Source organism: Coregonus clupeaformis, chromosome 13 (assembly GCF_020615455.1).
Source record: "Coregonus clupeaformis isolate EN_2021a chromosome 13, ASM2061545v1, whole genome shotgun sequence".
Lineage (NCBI taxonomy): Eukaryota > Metazoa > Chordata > Actinopteri > Salmoniformes > Salmonidae > Coregonus > Coregonus clupeaformis.
The window spans coordinates 37,845,249-37,863,770 of record NC_059204.1 but is presented as its reverse complement, the minus strand read 5'-3'; the positions used below and the strand labels follow the sequence as shown (position 1 = coordinate 37,863,770).

The 18,522-nt window shown below is 44.7% G+C and overlaps 1 protein-coding gene across 7 annotated transcripts in view; it reads left to right on the top strand.

Annotated features, from left to right (window-relative positions):
• Nucleotides 1-1,197: 1,197 nt before the first annotated feature.
• LOC121579901 (acetyl-CoA carboxylase 1) overlaps nt 1,198-18,522 on the top strand; it is a 45,635-nt gene continuing 28,310 nt past the window's right edge. For 2 of the 7 annotated variants that reach the window (XM_045224363.1, XM_045224359.1), the window contains exons 1-25: nt 1,199-1,306; nt 2,300-2,573; nt 5,384-5,537; nt 5,641-5,779; nt 6,216-6,325; nt 6,432-6,513; nt 6,651-6,749; nt 6,837-7,054; nt 7,170-7,379; nt 7,479-7,649; nt 10,607-10,932; nt 11,034-11,288; nt 11,401-11,628; nt 11,742-11,892; nt 11,983-12,117; nt 12,263-12,409; nt 12,856-13,044; nt 13,168-13,268; nt 13,382-13,470; nt 14,806-14,930; nt 15,046-15,159; nt 15,265-15,378; nt 15,864-15,953; nt 16,131-16,249; nt 17,395-17,418. In XM_045224363.1, coding sequence (XP_045080298.1) covers nt 2,335-2,573; nt 5,384-5,537; nt 5,641-5,779; nt 6,216-6,325; nt 6,432-6,513; nt 6,651-6,749; nt 6,837-7,054; nt 7,170-7,379; nt 7,479-7,649; nt 10,607-10,932; nt 11,034-11,288; nt 11,401-11,628; nt 11,742-11,892; nt 11,983-12,117; nt 12,263-12,409; nt 12,856-13,044; nt 13,168-13,268; nt 13,382-13,470; nt 14,806-14,930; nt 15,046-15,159; nt 15,265-15,378; nt 15,864-15,953; nt 16,131-16,249; nt 17,395-17,418 — 3,629 coding nt within the window. In that variant the 5' untranslated portion in view covers nt 1,199-1,306; nt 2,300-2,334. Of the gene's footprint in view, nt 1,307-2,299; nt 2,574-5,383; nt 5,538-5,640; nt 5,780-6,215; nt 6,326-6,431; nt 6,514-6,650; nt 6,750-6,836; nt 7,055-7,169; nt 7,380-7,478; nt 7,650-10,606; nt 10,933-11,033; nt 11,289-11,400; nt 11,629-11,741; nt 11,893-11,982; nt 12,118-12,262; nt 12,410-12,855; nt 13,045-13,167; nt 13,269-13,381; nt 13,471-14,805; nt 14,931-15,045; nt 15,160-15,264; nt 15,379-15,863; nt 15,954-16,130; nt 16,250-17,394; nt 17,419-18,522 lie in introns of all 7 variants that reach the window. The other 5 variants (XM_041894869.2, XM_045224360.1, XM_045224364.1 and 2 more) reach the window with 5 other exon arrangements.

Here is an 18,522-nt window from a genome sequence, read left to right as displayed (position 1 = left end):
TACTTGACGGACCTGTTTTAAACAAGGACTCATTTCAACCTCTTCCGTCTCCATTGTGAGTCTGCATTGGGATAAATAGCCTATAAATAACAATAAGGAGGCCTATTTATAATCAAAATTCTAACAATCCTGTTAGGCAGATTACAGATTGCTTTAACAGTTTCACTCAGTAACATGATGGGGAACAGGAAAAGGTTACTGATCAAGCAGACAGACAAGGTATTGCAGAGTGTCTGTATGTCACCCAATTGGCGTTAGATCTGATCTTACCACATCTCTGGCAGCTCTGGGTAAGTCATTAGGGTCAAGGTTGCACGTTTACTGGGGACACAGGGGCCTTTGGCCAGCCAAACTGTGGTGCATCAGCCAGGTGATGGTCCAATGTACAGTTCAGGTTCTGTATAATGAGTAGGACAGTCAGGATTGGGTGTGGGTGGGGATCCAGTTGCAAAAAAGGAGTATCCTGTACAGTGTCCTAACTCCCTCATTGTATTTCAATGAGAATCTATAGCTGTTCATTAGGTGCAACAACAACTGTTTTTAATCATTGGGGGACAACTATTGAGATAATGAGAGTCTATTTAACAAAAAGAATCCACCCTACATTAGAGCTTGATTTGTTCTTTAAAAGGAAAAAGAAACACATAACGCCTGTTGTTCTGAAGTAAAAGTAAAAGTTGTCAAAAATATAAATAGTAAAGTAAAGTACGGATAACACAAAAAACGACTTAAGTAGTACTTTAAAGTATTTTTACTTAAGTACTTTACACCACTGCTAAATGGTGTGTATGTTGTTGTGCAATGTCTTGCGCTTGGTATGGTTCCTGGTACATTACACATCATACCCTGTGTTTTTTCTTTTCTTTTTGTTAAATCAGAATAGTCTGGAAACTACTGTATGATCAGAAATGACTGCCAGCCTGCCAGGGAGGATAGGCGGTCCAGATCAGGCCATACTGGACCAAACACGTGGGACAGTAGAAAGGTTTTCTTATTGGGCACACCTCCTCCCAGTCAGTTCCAGTTTTGGCTCTTTCTGCCCAACTCGGATATTTTTGCGCAATCCGATTGGCCCTCTGCTGCAACACAGCCAAGGTCAGAGGTGAATGGCCAAAAGTAACCCATCTTCGCATCATACCATTCGCTACTGTCAAATGCGCCTCTCGTAGTCCAAATAGCTCATCATAATGTGTTTTTTGTCATCACCGGTTGGAAAGACATGTCTGAAACCAGAGTGAATTAAATAAATAATCACCGATCTTTTGGGATCAACGATTCAGGATTGCTTGTCGGTTTATTTCACACGGTGAGTACTGAGTACTAACCGTTAGCTTGCTAGCATAGCTAGGTGATAAGCTCATTAGCTAGCTAACTACACTGTTACAGTAACGTTAGCTAGCTAGACAGACCGGTATCTTGCTAGCTAGCTAGCTGTCTGTACACCTCGCATGCCGTTGTACTAGCTAGCAAGATACCGGTCTGTCTTTCTAGCTAACTAACTGGATAGCCAGTAACTAACTATTTGTGAGACACTGCTCATTGACATCAACCAGGGTTGTATTCAGACTAACGAGTGCTTTTGGATTTATCGGATTATGGTTGGCCATAACGCGACACAACATTGCTAGCATGATTTGATGTAACTTGCTTGTTCGACATATTCGACATAGGATTCCCATCCGATTCACAATTTTTGGGCCAGGGTGCGGGGCGATATTTGTTTCCCATCATTATCATTAGAGCCCTGTCGTAAAACATAATTTATTATCATTTTGGGTATGTCTATGTTCAGTGCTGTTCGCTTACGTTTGTCTGCATGGTTGGGCTTGTTTTTCAGGTCCAGCAAGCAGCTAAAACTAATACTGGCAAGGTGTGTCTGTCTTGTTCTGGTTTCTCTGCTCGTGCACAGTTGCAGTTTCAACAAATTATACCCTCTCAAAGACTAATATCAATGCAGACCATGCCTTTCAAACCAGTGGTTTTGGATTGGAGTTTGTTGTATATGTGTGTATATAAATATATTGTAAATATATTACAGTTACAGTAAGCATTTTATATAAGGAGGATGGGGAGGTAATGCCCTCTACCATTCTTTTGCAATGTCTTGCAATATGAATGCAGGATCAGCATCATTTCTGTGCAACTCCACTCACTGACGCAATCTGACAAACAGCAGCCAATGCCAGGACAGCCTGGTGTCATCACGCTGTGGCCCTGACTAACTTGAGGACTCAGCCCAATCTCCAGCTTTATAAATACCTGTGGTTTTGACTTCCCTCATCCACTCCTCTCCCTCCAGTGTTCGCAGCCTGCCAACGTGGTGACAGTCCAGCCATGGCACAGCAGGATGCGCCTGCCAATAAGGCTGCTGCCCCGAACCTTGCTGCGCTGCACTCCAACTTCATCATCGGCTCTGTGTCGGAGGAGAACTCTGAGGATGAGATCCTGGGAAAGCCAGACCTGACGCTGGGACTGGAGGAGAAGGAGCGCTCCATATCCCCCACCTCTAGCCTCAGCTCAGAGAACAGCACCTATGAGATGGGCTTTGACCACATCGACGGGCCCCACATGAGGTCAGAACCCAGGCTTTTCTCTCTGTTTTATGTTCCCTGAGCCTCTCTGTTTGTGTTGTGTATCCAGGCTTTGCTTTATCTTGGCCAGGTCGCAGTTGTAAATGAGAACTTGTTCTCAACTGGCTTACCTGGTTAAATAAAGGTTAAATAAAATAAAAAATAACAACCACACAGAGTTGTTTAATCATAGCGTCTATACTGAGGTTACCAGTATCTCAATGCATTATACAAAATGGTACTGCATAGTTTTGATTGCCGCAACAACCTGGCCTCAGTCGTATGGGATGGAGAAACCTCCAATACAGATATGTCTCCATCAGACGAGTCTGGAGGGAATATTCTGAAATGGCAGCAGCAGGAGAACACTGGGTTCAGTTCAGTGCTCTCTCCCTGGCTGGCCCCCCTCGCTTCTCTGCTGTGGGTGGGTGGTGTGTGTGAAAAACATGGCCAGGCCAGCTTCACACCCTGCCTGCTTGCTATAGAGGAGCTGTGTGTTCTAGGAGGACTGCCCTCCCTACTGCTGTCCCATTGCCAACAACCTCAGCTCTGAGCCCTCCCTGGAGCCTGGCCTCACCAGCTCTCCTTTGTATTCAGTGGCTCTTTTTACAGCCACAGGGACTAGGCTCTAGAGAATGGACATTGTGAATGCAGATGTGAATAACTGGCAGATATGGTGCTGGCCAGAAGAATATGGCAACATTCGTACACATTCAGTAGGCTTTTCATTTAGAATGGTGTTCAGATTTGTTTCTCAGTCTTTCTTGTTGCAAATTCTGTTTTTTTGTGTGTAGTCGATTCTAGTGAGTTTTGGTTCAACTATATGCCTGCCACAGGTCTGGGCTGTTGTTGTTGTAATTGAATAGTTGTAATAGACTCATGTGAGAGTCAGGCCTACAGTCACTCTAGCAGTAGGGTTTTAGTGTTGTGGTGGGACAGAACACTGACAAAGAAGTAAATATCTGTCTCCAATTCCACCCACAATACTGTTCACCTGTCAGCTAACTCTTTCCACACACCTGGGACTACTTTCCAAAGCCATGATTGGAAAATAGCAGTGTACAGTACACACTCTTATATTAGGCTGTGGGGCAATCATTTTGTGGCATGATAGAAAGAAAACGATTGAAATGTGCATCAGATATCAAGTTAAATTTAAAGAACATCATGCTAAAGGATTTACCTACAGTCTGTATGGGATTAACTGAGTTTGCAGGCTGTTATGATGTGCCATTCTGACAGAGGGGAATGTTTTTGTTGTTTATCCTTTTTTAGCACCTCACATTTCAGTGATTAGTTTCACAGCTCTCTACAGCTGACCTGTCCTGTGTGGTTGGGCTTGAGTATGTGATTGGGAGTGTGAGGATTGATGATGAAACTGGAATTACTGGCAGAGGCAGAGCCCACAGCTCTCTCCCGTAGGACAAGGGGGAGCTCAGCTGAGCTCAGATGACGGGAAGTGCCGTTCTCTGGGAGCTTCCTTCTCTGGGGCTTCATTCAGAGGCCTCTGTCTGTGTCTCTGTAGCATGCCATCATCATGCAACAGTGCAGTGTCAGGCCACAGCAGCCAACCAAACACAGACTGGGGGCTCTGCCTCTGACACGCCCTCCTGGGTGACTGGATCCCTCCTCCCCATCCTCCCACTGGCTCTCTCTGAGGGTGGAACCTAGTTTAGGGGCCCTGTTTTTCCCTCAGAGGAAACGCTTGCAGCTTGTCCTACCCTGTTAACAACATTTCAGGAATGAGCTCCTCCTGTGACTGGTTGGTGATGGTGTGTTGTACCTTTTTAGTTGTGAAAGGTCTAATTGTGTACAGTTCACAGTTCAGAAAAACGAGAGAACATTTTGTCTTCTCCTCAGTGGCAGATATGCCTACTTTCACTTGGAGACAAGGACATTGATTTCAAGTATTTTTTACTGTAGGTAGAGTAGACTGTTTACATTGATCAATTATGGTCCTCTCCCTTTATGTAACCATTAGAGCACCAGTTTTAGCAGTGTCATGATATTAGTAAGCAGTTATGCTTGAGGAGGAAAACATTTCTGCCCTGGCCAGTGGCCACCACACCAAACACTAATCTAATCACAGTAGCTCTCTTATCATCCCGGCTTTGTATTTTTTTGTGTTAGGTTACACCTACCCAACATTTTCCGGGAATAGGCTTGGCTTATGTTACTGAATGTATCCAGAGTATTTTCTGATTTCCTTATCAACAAATGCAGCAAAAAGTACAGTAAATGTCAAATGCACATAAAATCAACAGTGTAATATTTGGATTCAGTCTTGTCAGGAGAACTGTTGTGTACTCAACTTTGATCTAATCATTTTGCCATTATCTCCAAACTGTTCCCTTTCAATTGCTACCATGGTTATGCTTTTCATATTTCTTCTGTTAGAAACATTTAAATGTAGCCCAGTCAGCCTACAAGGTCGACAAAGATCTCGTTTGGTGTTTTTCCTGGCTGGGGAAGGCTTACGCTTAAATTAGACTTTAAGTGTAAAAAGACACTGCAACAGCGCTCCACACACGTGCTGATTGCATGGCTGGTGTAACATCTCTCATGGATCACAGTTACTGTTTCACCAGCGCTTGTCTTGAGCAACGTGTGCGGTATGCTTAGGCTACGTGTCTAGTGTAGTTTGGCCGTTAGCCTTATGCTTGTTGTGTATGTTGGCTGTAGCATGAACTTTAATTTCTTCTTATTATAGAAGTTATTATGGATGAATGAAAACAATGATATGTTGAAGACAAATGCTGGGTGATTGTGAACCCCCACCAACCTTACACTACGGTGTTCTCTTCATGCTGAAGTAATTTCAGTTCTTCACACAGACCGAGCATGTCTGGGCTGCACCTGGTCAAGCAGGGCCGAGACCGGCGTCGCATGGACCTGCAGAGAGATTTCACCGTGGCCTCCCCCGCCGAGTTTGTTACCCGCTTTGGTGGGAATAAGGTCATCGAGAAGGTAAGGCCAGGGCTTCTTTAGCTTCTGGGGCCTGGTTTTACCACATTTTTGACATACAGTATTTCAGAGGCTGGTCCCCCACTCACATCTCTTCCCATCTCAGGTCCTCATTGCCAACAACGGCATCGCAGCAGTCAAATGCATGCGCTCCATCCGCCGCTGGGCTTACGAGATGTTCCGCAACGAGCGCGCCATCCGCTTTGTCGTCATGGTAACCCCTGAGGACCTGAAGGCCAACGCAGGTGAGCTTTACATTACGGTATCATCACAACTAGTAACAACAGAGTAACTGTGTGTCTATTCTCTATCCAGCCTCTCTAACTCTGCTTAATGACCCAGAGAGAGTCAGGACAAAGCTCCAGCCAGCCAATGTGTTTAAACAAGCAGACCCACTAGGCTTCCAGGAATGGACCAGATCAGGCTCTCTGTTGGTTTAGACCTGCACTGCACTGAACAGGCAACCCTGACCTAGTTCAGCAGAAAGGGCTTTGTAGAAAAGAGTGGCTTTCTCAAAATGCTATCATGTGTAAATGGTTTGGCACTGGGGGTGATGTTTAGATGTGATGATAGCAAGCTAATATTGAGAGACGAAAGATTAGATTAAATGTTGGACTGTTATACATGCTATTTTATGGGCAGAGCAGACCTAAATGGTTTTCACCCCACTATCTTCTACAGAGTATATAAAGATGGCCGACCACTATGTGCCTGTGCCAGGAGGGACCAATAACAACAACTACGCCAACGTGGAGCTCATTCTGGACATTGCCAAGCGTATACCTGTGCAGGTACTGCTAGACATCCATTTATTTAGGCCTAGAGTAGACTTTCATATAAATAGTGATTGAACTCTCTTGTAACCTGTATTTGAACTGTTTTTAATGCTTTCTCCAGGCTGTATGGGCTGGGTGGGGCCACGCCTCAGAGAATCCCAAACTGCCAGAGCTGCTCATGAAGAATGGCATTGCCTTCATGGGTAAGACTGTGTTTCCTACTATCTCCTCTCTACTCTGAGTCTCCCAGCCACACACAGAGCCATGGATGCTGCTTTTTGCCCCTCTGTCCTGTGTCTGAGTTGGCCTGTAAGATGTTGTGTTCTGTGCCTACTTCCAGGTCCTCCTAGCCAGGCCATGTGGGCACTAGGGGACAAGATCGCCTCATCCATCGTGGCTCAGACAGCTGGCATCCCAACCCTGCCCTGGAGTGGATCAGGTATGTCTGTGTACCTGTGAATACTCTTGATGGCTTTGAAGTAAGTGTGTTGTCAGAGACTGATCCCATGGTGTGTGTGTGTCTCAGGGCTAACAGTAGAGTGGACAGAGAGTGACCAGAAGAAGAGGATCATCAACGTTCCCCCGGATCTGTATGAGCTGGGTTGCATCTATGATGTGGAGGCAGGACTGAAGGCTGCAGAGGTGGTGGGCTACCCTGTGATGGTGAAGGCCTCAGAGGGAGGTGGAGGAAAGGGCATCCGCAAAGTCAACTGTGCTGATGACTTCCCCAACCTCTTCAGACAGGTGAGGTCCAGTCTAATTCCAGTATCAATATATGGTTATGATGGGCTGAAAGACATGATCAGTATGATTTTGATTCTGACTAACCCCTCATGCTACCCTCTCCTTGGCTACCCAGGTTCAGACAGAAGTTCCGGGCTCACCCATCTTCGTGATGCAGCTGGCCAAACACGCTCGTCACCTGGAGGTTCAGCTCCTGGCCGACCAGTACGGCAATGCCATCTCCCTGTTCGGCAGGGACTGCTCCGTACAGCGGCGACACCAGAAGATCATTGAGGAAGCGCCTGCCACCATCTCCACCTCAGACGTGTTTGAGGACATGGAGAGGGTATGTGTTGAAATTTGAGAGGGACTATGGCCAGATGGACTTGTTAATCTATGGTTAGGTTGCCAGGTTGTGACTATGTGTCTGTTCCTCACTCCTCAGTGTGCAGTGAAGCTTGCTAAGATGGTGGGCTATGTCAGTGCTGGCACAGTGGAGTATCTCTACAGCCAAGATGGCAGCTTCTACTTCCTAGAACTCAACCCTCGTCTGCAGGTAGAACACCCCTGCACTGAGATGGTGGCCGACGTCAACCTGCCTGCTGCACAGCTGCAGGTCAGTTTCAGCAGCAGTGTGTGTGTGTCCAGATCCCATTCAGTCTGTGTCGTACATCTCTGTTGAGTATGCACACCTCTCTGCTCTCGAAGGTGAGTTTCATTCCGGGCCTCTGTCTCCATGGTAACTGGTTAGGTTGGAGTGAGCTAATGTTCAGAAACATGAACAATCCCTCCACCATTGGGGGAGGGATATACTCTGTCTGTCCACCTTTCTGCAGCATAGACACTATCTAATCTCACTGAACAGGAAGGGACAGACAGACAACAATGGGATACAACAAACTGTGACTCCTCTGACATACACAAAGGTCCAGGGCCCGGTTTCCCAAACTGTGCAGTCAAAAACGTGATTGTCCTGTGTTTTATATATATTTCCACACTGTGGTTGGAATAATACTGTAAAATTTTGAAAATTATCATAATGCCCTTTTAGTGTACGGGCTGTTTTGAAAAGACCGCCTGAAATTTCAGCCTGTTTTAGTGAGATGGAGTTGTGGTCTGCCTGGTGATATCACCAGGCGGTTGGTTAGTTAATAGACCAATAAGAAAGAGTTCCAAACCTCTCTGCCAATAACAGCTAGTTTTCAGTTTTCCCCTCCCCACTCAGACATCTCCCAGAAGTCCTAGCTAAATTCTTTCTTGAGAAATTGCACTTTGCTAAGAAGCTGGTTTTGTTTGTTTATTTTTGAAAATGTTTATTACAATCACAGTAAGGTACTTAATTGTTACCCAGAAATGATTTGATAATGAGACAAAAACGTCTGCATTGGACCTTTCAGGCTAAATTAATCGTTAGAACCTTCGTAAGAGCATCGCTAAATCTCAGCGCTCTTTCCCAAAATCATCGTCACTAAAGTTGCACTTCATAACGCTTGTTGTTTGCCGACTGTCTCAGACCACTCGTAGAACAGCTAAGTGCGTCATTAGATGTTTTTTTGCCCTTCCGCGTCACATTATATAAAGATCTCTGCTAAACATAGTTGTTTATCTGTCTATCTGTAACCGCTGATAACTTCAGAACAAAGTTGACAACAAATGCAAAATTCCACCGCGATAAACGCCACTGTCTTTACAATTGTTACAAACAAGCGAAGGATAAAAATGCTTCAAATGAAAACCGAGATGACTGCATTAAAAGATAAATACAGTATAGGCTACATGGGCCTATATACACTGAGTGTACAAAACATTAGGAACATCTGCTCTTTCCATGACTGACCAGGTGAAGTCTATGATCCCTTATTGATGTCACCTGTTAAATCCACTTCAATCAGTGTAGATGAAGGGGAGGAGACAGGTTAAAGACAGATTTTTAAACCTTGAGACATGGATTGTGTATGTGTGCCATTCAGAGGGTGAATGGGCAAGACAAAATATTTAAGTGCCTTAGAAAGGGGTTTGGTAGTACATGTACATTTTACATTTACTTCATTTAGCAGACGCTCTTTTTTTTTTTTTTTTCATACTGTCCCCCCGTGGGAATTGAACCCGCAACTCAATATTAGGAAGGTGTTCTTAATGTTTTGTACACTCAATGTATTTAAATCATAATGAAATAAATATAATGTCTAATCAATTGAGTTATATTTCGCTACATTCTGTTATTTTTGCCTCAATATATTTCATGATGTGTAACAACGTCTGTGCAATGAATTGTGGAATAATTCTAATGTAAATGAATGGCGAAAGCTGATCTGAAAGCAGTGCTGCTTTTCGTTCGATCCTATCAGTATCAACACATGGTTTAGCACTTAGCAAACTTTCTCTCTGCGTGGTGTTTTGGGAAAAGCATGTTACAACTTCTTCCTTTTTAGGAACGATGCATCGTTAAAACACTAAGTTCCATCGCTATCGCGCCCTGGCCAGGAAGAGTACATAGGATAATTTTTAGTTATTATTATATATATATATATATATTTTTTTATATATTTTTTTTTATTTGTTGGTACTTTTTACCCCTTTGTCTCTCCAATTTCGTGATATCCAATTGGTAGTTAGTCTTGTCCCATCGCTGCAACTCCCCTATAGACTCAGGAGAGGTGAAGGTTGAGAGCCATGCATCCTTGGAAACACGACCCTGCCAAGCCGCACTGCTTCTTGACACACTGCTCGCTGAACCCGGAAGCCAGCCGCACCAATGTGTCGGAGGAAACACCGTCCCGCTGGTGACCGAAGTCACCTTGCAGGCGCCCGGCCCGCCACAAGGAGTCGCTAGAGTGCGATGGGACAAGGAAATCACAGCCACCCAAACCCTCCCCTGACCCGGACGACGCTGGGCTAACTGTGCGCAGCCTCATGGGTCTTCCGGTCACGGCCAGCTGTGACACAGCTTCGATGCAGTGCCTTAGACCGCTGCACCACTCTGGAGGCCCAGGAGAAAGTTCTAAGTGAAAAATATCTTGTTTAATTCAAGACCCAATGTTCCTCTATAGTCAGCCAATTAAAACCCTAGCTACCGGTTGTTTGTGTTTTGGGGGGTGTATATAGCTAAAATATATTTATGTATCTTTTAAAAATATATTTCCTTTATTATTTTCCCCTAACCTTACCATCCCTCCCCTAATTGGAGTAAACTAATGGACCACAGCACTTAGTCTTCCTTTTCCAGTTTATACATACTATATACATTTTACTGACACAATGTATTTTACAATAGTTATCTTTGTTTGTTTTTAATCCCATCCTTAAAAACAAACAAAATATATTATTATTCAGTATTGCCAGGAAATGAAAGGAAAAATCCCCTTTTGATTAAACTGTTAATAATTATCATGATGTTAGTGAAGATTCAAGCTTTGAATGGTAAATGGAGCCGATTTAGCACATACTTGACTTCAATTATAATTTTCACTTCTTTAACTTTGGACCAGAAGTGTATTAGTGAATTGTATGATTCCTTTAAAGACTTATTAGTTTAACATGAACTACAGACAGTAACTGTTTCTTCTTCCTCAGATTTCCATGGGGATCCCCCTGCACCGTATCAAGGACATCAGATTGATGTATGGGGTCCAGCCCTGGGGAGACTCTATGATTGACTTTGAGGGTCTGTCCACGGCCCCCTCCCCACGGGGACACGTCATCGCTGCCCGCATCACCAGTGAGAACCCTGATGAGGGTTTCAAGCCGAGCTCAGGCACGGTGCAGGAGCTGAACTTCCGCAGTAACAAGAACGTGTGGGGATACTTCAGTGTGGCAGCGGCCGGGGGCCTGCATGAGTTTGCCGACTCCCAGTTTGGCCACTGCTTCTCCTGGGGAGAGAACCGAGAGGAGGCCATCTCGTGAGCACACACACTAGAAAAAAATCATGTAAAGTTAATTGTGTTTGTTGTCAGTAACACCCAATGATGTATGGTAACACCTCTCCTGTGTGTGTGTTCAGTAATATGGTGGTGGCCCTGAAGGAGCTGTCGATCAGAGGAGACTTCAGGACCACAGTGGAGTACCTCATCAAGCTGCTGGAGACGGAGAGCTTCCAGCACAACACCATCGACACAGGCTGGCTGGACAGACTCATCTCAGAGAAGATGCAGGCGGAGCGTCCTGACACCATGCTGGGCATAGTGAGCGGGGCTCTCCACGTGGCTGACGTCAACCTGAGGAACAGTGTCTCCAACTTCCTGCACTCTCTAGAAAGGTCAACACTATTTTAAGCATTAAAGAACACACACACACACACACACACACACACACACACACACACACACACAGAGAAACACCATCTCCCCCTCCTCTCTCCCCCTCTACAGAGGCCAGGTGCTGCCCGCGCACACTCTTCTCAACACAGTTGATGTGGAGTTGATCTATGAGGGTACTAAGTATTGTCTGAAGGTGACACGTCAGTCCCCCAACTCCTATGTGGTCATCATGAACAACACCTCAGCAGAGGTGGACGTCCATCGCCTCAGCGACGGGGGCCTGTTGCTCTCCTACGACGGCAGCAGCTACACCACCTACATGAAGGAGGAGGTGGACAGGTAGGATGGATGGATAGAAAGAATACATTCTTTATTAAAAGGAATATTGAGGGGTTTGCTTGGAGTTGATTTGGAATTGGGCAATAGACTGAAAGAGATTCTTCCCCCCCCAGGTACCGTATCACCATTGGGAACAAGACGTGTGTGTTTGAAAAGGAGAATGACCCGTCGCTGCTTCGCTCACCCTCAGCAGGGAAACTCATCCAGTACTCCGTGGAGGACGGGGGGCACGTGTTCTCTGGCCAGTGTTACGCTGAGATAGAGGTGTGTGTGAGATATAGTTGTATAGTTAAGATGAGGTTTACATTAATAGAGTGAACATGCATGTAAATCGTGTGTGTAACTCTGTGTCAGGTGATGAAGATGGTGATGACGCTGACTGCGGTGGAGTCGGGCTGTATCCACTATGTGAAGAGGGCTGGTGCCGTGCTGGAGCCTGGCTGTGTCATCGCCAAGCTGCAGCTAGATGACCCTAGCAGAGTCCAACAGGTCAGTAAAGGAGGGTGTGTCTGACACTGGGGAATTTAGCAATATTAGACTAAATATGCTCCTTGGATTTTGTACTGGAAACATGGAAAGCTATACAGTACGTTTGATGTGAGACTAAAAGTATGTTGTAATGTGTGTGTCTCAGGCGGAGCTGTACTACGGGGCCCTGCCCATCATCCAGGCGGTGGCGTTGAGAGGAGAGAAGCTCCACAGGGTCTTCCACAGCACACTGGACCACCTGGTGCACATCATGAATGGCTTCTGCCTGCCTGAACTCTTTTTCGGTGGAAAGGTAAGAGTGGTCCACTACTACACACAAAAATGTCAAAACAAAAGATGGCAGTATTCTGTGTTCATATGTTAATCAATATCAGTTGATTAACCTCCCGAGTGGCGCAGTGGTCTAAGGCACTGCATCGCGGTGCTAGCTGTGCCACTAGAGATCCTGGTTCGAATCCAGGCTCTGTCGTAGCCGGCCGCGACCGGGAGACCCATGGGGCGGCGCACAATTGGCCCAGTGTCATCCAGGGTAGGGGAGGGAATGGCCGGCAGGGATGTAGCTCAGTTGGTAGAGTATGGCGTTTGCAACGCCAGGGTTGTGGGTTCGATTCCCACGCGGGGCCAGTATGAAAAATAAAAATAATGTATGCACTCACTAACTGTAAGTCGCTCTGAATAAGAGCGTCTGCTAAATGACTAAAATGTAATGTAAAAATGTAATGTGTTGTGCTTCCCCAGCTAAAGGAGTGGGTGGAGAGGCTGATGAAGACTCTTCGGGACCCCTCCCTGCCTCTGTTGGAGCTGCAGGACATCATGACCAGTGTGTCAGGCCGGATCCCCCTCGCTGTAGAGAAGTGCATCAAGAAGGAGATGGCGCAGTATGCCAGCAACATTACCTCTGTGCTCTGCCAGTTCCCCAGCCAGCAGGTACACACACTCACACACACTGTATTATTCAGGTTATTGTATTATTTATGGTTATATGGAGTTGTTGATTTGCAGAGTTCATTAGGAATACACCTGACTGATTTTTCCTGTTCTTTCTTCCAGATTGCCAACATCCTGGACAGTCATGCTGCCACTCTGAACAGGAAGTCAGAAAGAGAGGTGTTCTTCATGAACACTCAGAGCATCGTACAGCTGGTGCAAAGGTGTGTCCTGCTCTCAGCTTCAGGGCTTTGAATGACCTGATGATACCTAGCTACCCATATGCACACAAACATGCTCTCTGTCACTGACCATGCCATTTTGTCTCTGTTCCCAGGTACCGCAGTGGCATCCGCGGTCACATGAAGGCCGTGGTGATGGACCTGCTTAGACAGTACCTCAAAGTAGAGGTCCAGTTCCAGAATGGTGAGGAACATTAGACTCCACTGCTAACATTAACAGGCTATGTTAAGCAATGGGTTTTCCTGGGTTGGTATAGCAAGCAAGCAAGTTTATTTATTTAGCACAATTCATACATCGAAGCAATTCAATGTGCTTTACAAAGATGTTTATCAAAAATAATGAAAACATAATAATAATAAAAATACAAAAAATAAAATAACATAAAGATTTAAAATTTAAAAAATAGGAAGCTATGAGGCTAAACAGTGTGGTTAAGTTTCGACACAGTCGTAGGCACGTGAAAAGATAAGTGTTTTTAACCTGGATTTTAAAATGGATACGTTTGGGGCACATCTAAGATCTTCTGGTAGTTTATTCCAGTTGTGTACAGCATAAGTGCTAAACGCAGCTTCTCCATATTTAGTCTGGGCTCTACTAGCTAACCTGTGTTCATGGATCTAAGAGCCCTGCTCGGTTTATATTCTTCAAACATATCAGACATGGTCCTAAACCATTCAAAGATTTATAAACTAAAAGCACCACTTTGAAATCAATTCTGTAACTGACTGGAAGCCAATGTAAAGATTTAAGAACCGGAGTGATGTGCTCCGTTCTCTTGGTCCTGGTTAACATTCTAGCAGCTGCATTCTGAATGTGCTGCAGCTGTTTTACAGTCTTTTTCGGGAGTCCTGTTAAGAGGCCATTACAGTAGTCAACCCTACTAGAGATAAAAGCATGGATGAGCTTCTCTTGATCTTTTTGGGACACCAAGCCTTTGATTCTGGCTATATTTTTTAGATGATAGAATGCTGTTTTGGTGACCGCTTGGATATGGCTGTTAAATGTGAGGTCTGAGTCTATCAGAACACCAAGATTACGCACTTGATCACTGGTTTTAAGGACCCGAGAATCCAGCTCTTTACTAATACTTGTTCTTTTATTTTTGTTGCCAAACACAATAATCTCATTTTAATCTTGGTTTAATTGTAGACAATTTTGGTTCATCCAGGTATTTATGTGCTCTATACAGTGACACAGAGAGTCTATTGAGCTGTTGTCATACGGTTCGAGAGCCATATATATTTGAGTATCATCAGCATAGCTGTGGTAGTTAATGTTGTTGTTCTGTAAAATTCAAAAGGGGAAATGGCCTTTGATTTTTAGCCCTGCAGGTATTTTATTTAAGAATAGGATTCAAAGGTCTTCTCTCAGGACTGCAGTTGCTCTATTTGTCCACATGAGGGTATTGTTACACAACAAACATTTCATTTGCACCTTCCTTTGAGCGCCGGTTGATTTGATTTCTCCCCTGAATCCTGTATACTGTGTGTGTGTGTGTGTGTGTGTGTGTGATTCCAGGACACTACGACAAGTGTGTGTTCACACTGCGTGAGGAGAACAAGGGAGACATGGCCAACGTGTTAAACTACATCTTCTCGCACGCCCAGGTCACTAAGAAGAACCTCCTGGTCACCATGCTCATTGTAAGTCCTTCCCTCTTTATAAATACATTTGTTATGTGTGTTTGACAGAGTAGACTGTGTGTGTTTTCTTGCCTGTGTTTAAGACCAGAGTTGACTGTGTTCTCCCTGTGTGTAGGACCAGCTGTGTGGTCGTGACCCCACCCTGACTGACGAGCTGATGGCCATTCTGACGGAGTTCACCCAGCTCAGCAAGACCACCAACGCCAAGGTGGCACTGCGCGCCCGCCAGGTCCGCACGCATCACTTCCTGTCTCTCTAAATGGTCTCTCCCTGTTTTTGTGATTGGTCAGGGTTAGAGTTGTCATCTTCTCACTCCCCTCTGTCTCCTCCTCAGGTGCTGATTGCATCTCACCTCCCCTCCTACGAGCTCCGCCACAACCAGGTGGAGTCCATCTTCCTCTCTGCCATCGACATGTATGGACACCAGTTCTGCATCGAGAACCTGCAGGTAGGGACCATGGCCGTTGTTGACTTTTTACTGCCATTGCTGAAGGCCATTCAGACACTCAAAGTGTTTCAAATCAAATTCTATTAGTCACATACACATATTTAGCAGATGTTATTGCGGGTGTAGCGAAATGCTTGTGTTCTTAGCTCCAACAGTGCAGTAGTATCTAACAATTCACAACAATACACACAAATCTAAAAGTAAAAGAATGGAATTAAGAAATATATAAATATTAGGGCAAGCAATGTCGGAGTGGCATTGACTAAAATACAGTAGAATAGAATACAGTATATACATATGAGATGAGTAAAGCAGTATGTAAACATTATTAAATTGGCCAGTGTTTCCATGTCTATGTATATAGGGCAGCAGCCTCTAAGGTGCAGGGTTGAGTAACCTGTGTGGTAGCCGGCTAGTGATGGCTATTTGACAGTGGAATGAGGTCTACGGCATTTTAATGATTCTGAATTCTCTCTCCTTTGTAGAAACTGATCCTGTCCGAGACGTCCATCTTTGATGTGCTGCCTAACTTCTTCTACCACAGTAACCAGGTGGTCAGGATGGCTGCTCTGGAGGTGAGAGGAAGGAGACAGTGTTTTTTTGCATTCAAAGTCACAATAGCTGGTTGCCCAGGGAATTGAACAGTATTTGCCACTGAACTAAGAGTGACATTTCATGGGATTAAAGGTAACGATACTCTGCTGTATCCAGATCTCTACCCTGTTTTAACTCCCTTGTGTTCCCCATCCCAGGTGTACGTACGTAGAGCCTACATCGCCTACGAGCTCAACAGCGTCCAACACAGACAGCTGAAGGACAACACCTGCATCGTAGAGTTCCAGTTCATGCTGCCTACCTCCCACCCCAACAGGTACACACACACACACACACACACACACTCTGCAGCCCAGTCCCCTGCCCTGCATGGTACCGTGGAGGAGATGTGGTGTTGCTCCTATATATACTGATCTAGGGCCAGTTGTTATTCTAAGCTGAGGATGGTTAATAGTAGGACTAGAGTAGGGAGACTTGATCTACAGTCAGGTGTCTTATTAGGGGAAGGGGATGGTTCTATAAGAGAGATGAGAGCTAACAGAGACAAGAGTCTGTAAGGTCCTGAATAAGGAGAGGACTGTCTTTCACCATCTCCGAAACGGTCCAGTTCTCATCCCTGGTGATATGGTTATTTTATCCCCACTCCACTGTTAACCCCCTGAAAAATGCTCCTCATGTGCAAAAGCAGGTATTCTGTGAGAGTATAAATACTTTCCCTAGTTTACCAAGAATGTGTGAGTGGAAACTAACTAGTCTCCTGTCAGCAAAAGTCCCACTTTTGTTGCTCTCTCTGGTCTGTCCTCTGGATGACTGCAAGATTCAACAGTAACCCAGTGATGCTGAGACTTCGATTTTTCACTTTAAAATGCATGTCTAACAAACACCATTGATTGCAAAGTTAAACAAACCATTGACTGCTGTGCTCAGATTGTTGCATGCACCTGGTTTATCCCACTTAAAATGTTTAACCCATTTGCATTAACCAGGCATGATTGGCTTCCTCATTGGAACAATGCATGCATGTCCCCCACCTCAGGAATGAACCAATAGTCTCTGACCAAAGAATAGGCCTCTAGGAAGGCATAGGACTATTGTTGCATTGTTGGAGGAGCAGTCATAGAGTACACTGTGCGTTTTTGAGACAATACATGTGACGTATGACAGTGCCCTAAGGTGTCACATTGATGTCTTGTTATAAAAGGGACATGCTCTTTTGCCACTTTTGTAATACATTGTTAGTTCATGAAGCCCTTGAGAAGTCAACAATAGGGCCTACCTCATGAGAAATGTTGATTTATTAGGTTGTCAAGAGTAACAAAATGTACCATATGAGACGCCAAAAAATCAAATTCATAATATGTAGTCTCAAACTTCTATGATTCACAAACACTTCTCTGACTGCTTCCTCCTACTGATGTCTGCCTAACTAACCAGTCAGTAATCAATGTTGTTTGATTGCAGAGGGAACATCCCAACTCTAAACAGGTATAGTACACCTTCTTATTGCAACCAATATGTAGACCTGTAGAAGCTGTAGACCTAGAAAGCAGCATAGTCAAACAATCATCTGCAGGGAAATGTAACTGAAAGCCGTAATGCCTGCAACCTTTAGAATTGATTTCAATTGTAAATCATCAACCATCCTAAAGTGTATGTTGTGGCAAGACATGATAACATTGGGCATTGGAAATGTTTGGCTATGCTGCTTGTTCCGTTAAGTATTACAAGTTATCCCATAAATGAATCGGATTTTTAAAATTGGAGCTGTATCTGGTCATGGGTGATCCATTAAATGAATGGCAACAGCATGCCATAATGCAGCATACTGGGAAGACGTGTCTGTCTGTCTGACTATCTGTATATCTGTATATTTCTGTCGGTGTATTGTAGGTGTGTACAGTGCATTCAGAAAGTATTCAGACCCCTTGACCTTTTCTACATTTTGTTACGTTACAGCTTTATTCTAAAATGGATTAAATTGTTTTTTTTCCTCTCATCAATCTACACACAAAACCCCATAATGACAAAGCAAAAACTGGTTTTTAGAAAATGTTGCACACGTATAAAAAACAAAAAACGGAAATATCACATTTACATAAGTATTCAGACCCTTTACTCAGTACTTTGTTGAAGCACCTTTGGCAGCAGTTAGTGCCTCTAGTCTTCTTGGGTAGGAATCTACAACCTTGGCACACCTGTATTTGGGGAGTTCCAGTCGAGTTCCAGTCCGGGCTCAGGCTGGGCCACTCAAGGACATTCAGAGACTTGTCCCGAAGCCACTCCTGTGTTGTCTTGGCTGTGTGCTTAGGGTCGCTGTCCTGTTGGAAGGTGAACCTTCGCCCCAGTCTGAGGTCCTGAGCGCTCTGGAGCAGGTTTTCATCAAGGATCTCTCTGTACTTTGCTCTGTTCATCTTTCCCTCGATCCTTGCTAGTCTCCCAGTCCCTGCCGCTGAAAAACACCCCCACAGAATGATGCTGCCACCACCATGCTTCACCATAGGGATGGTGACAGGTTTCCTGCAGATGTGACGCTTGGCATTCAGGCCGAAGAGTTCAATATTGGTTTCATCAGACCAGAGAATCTTGTTT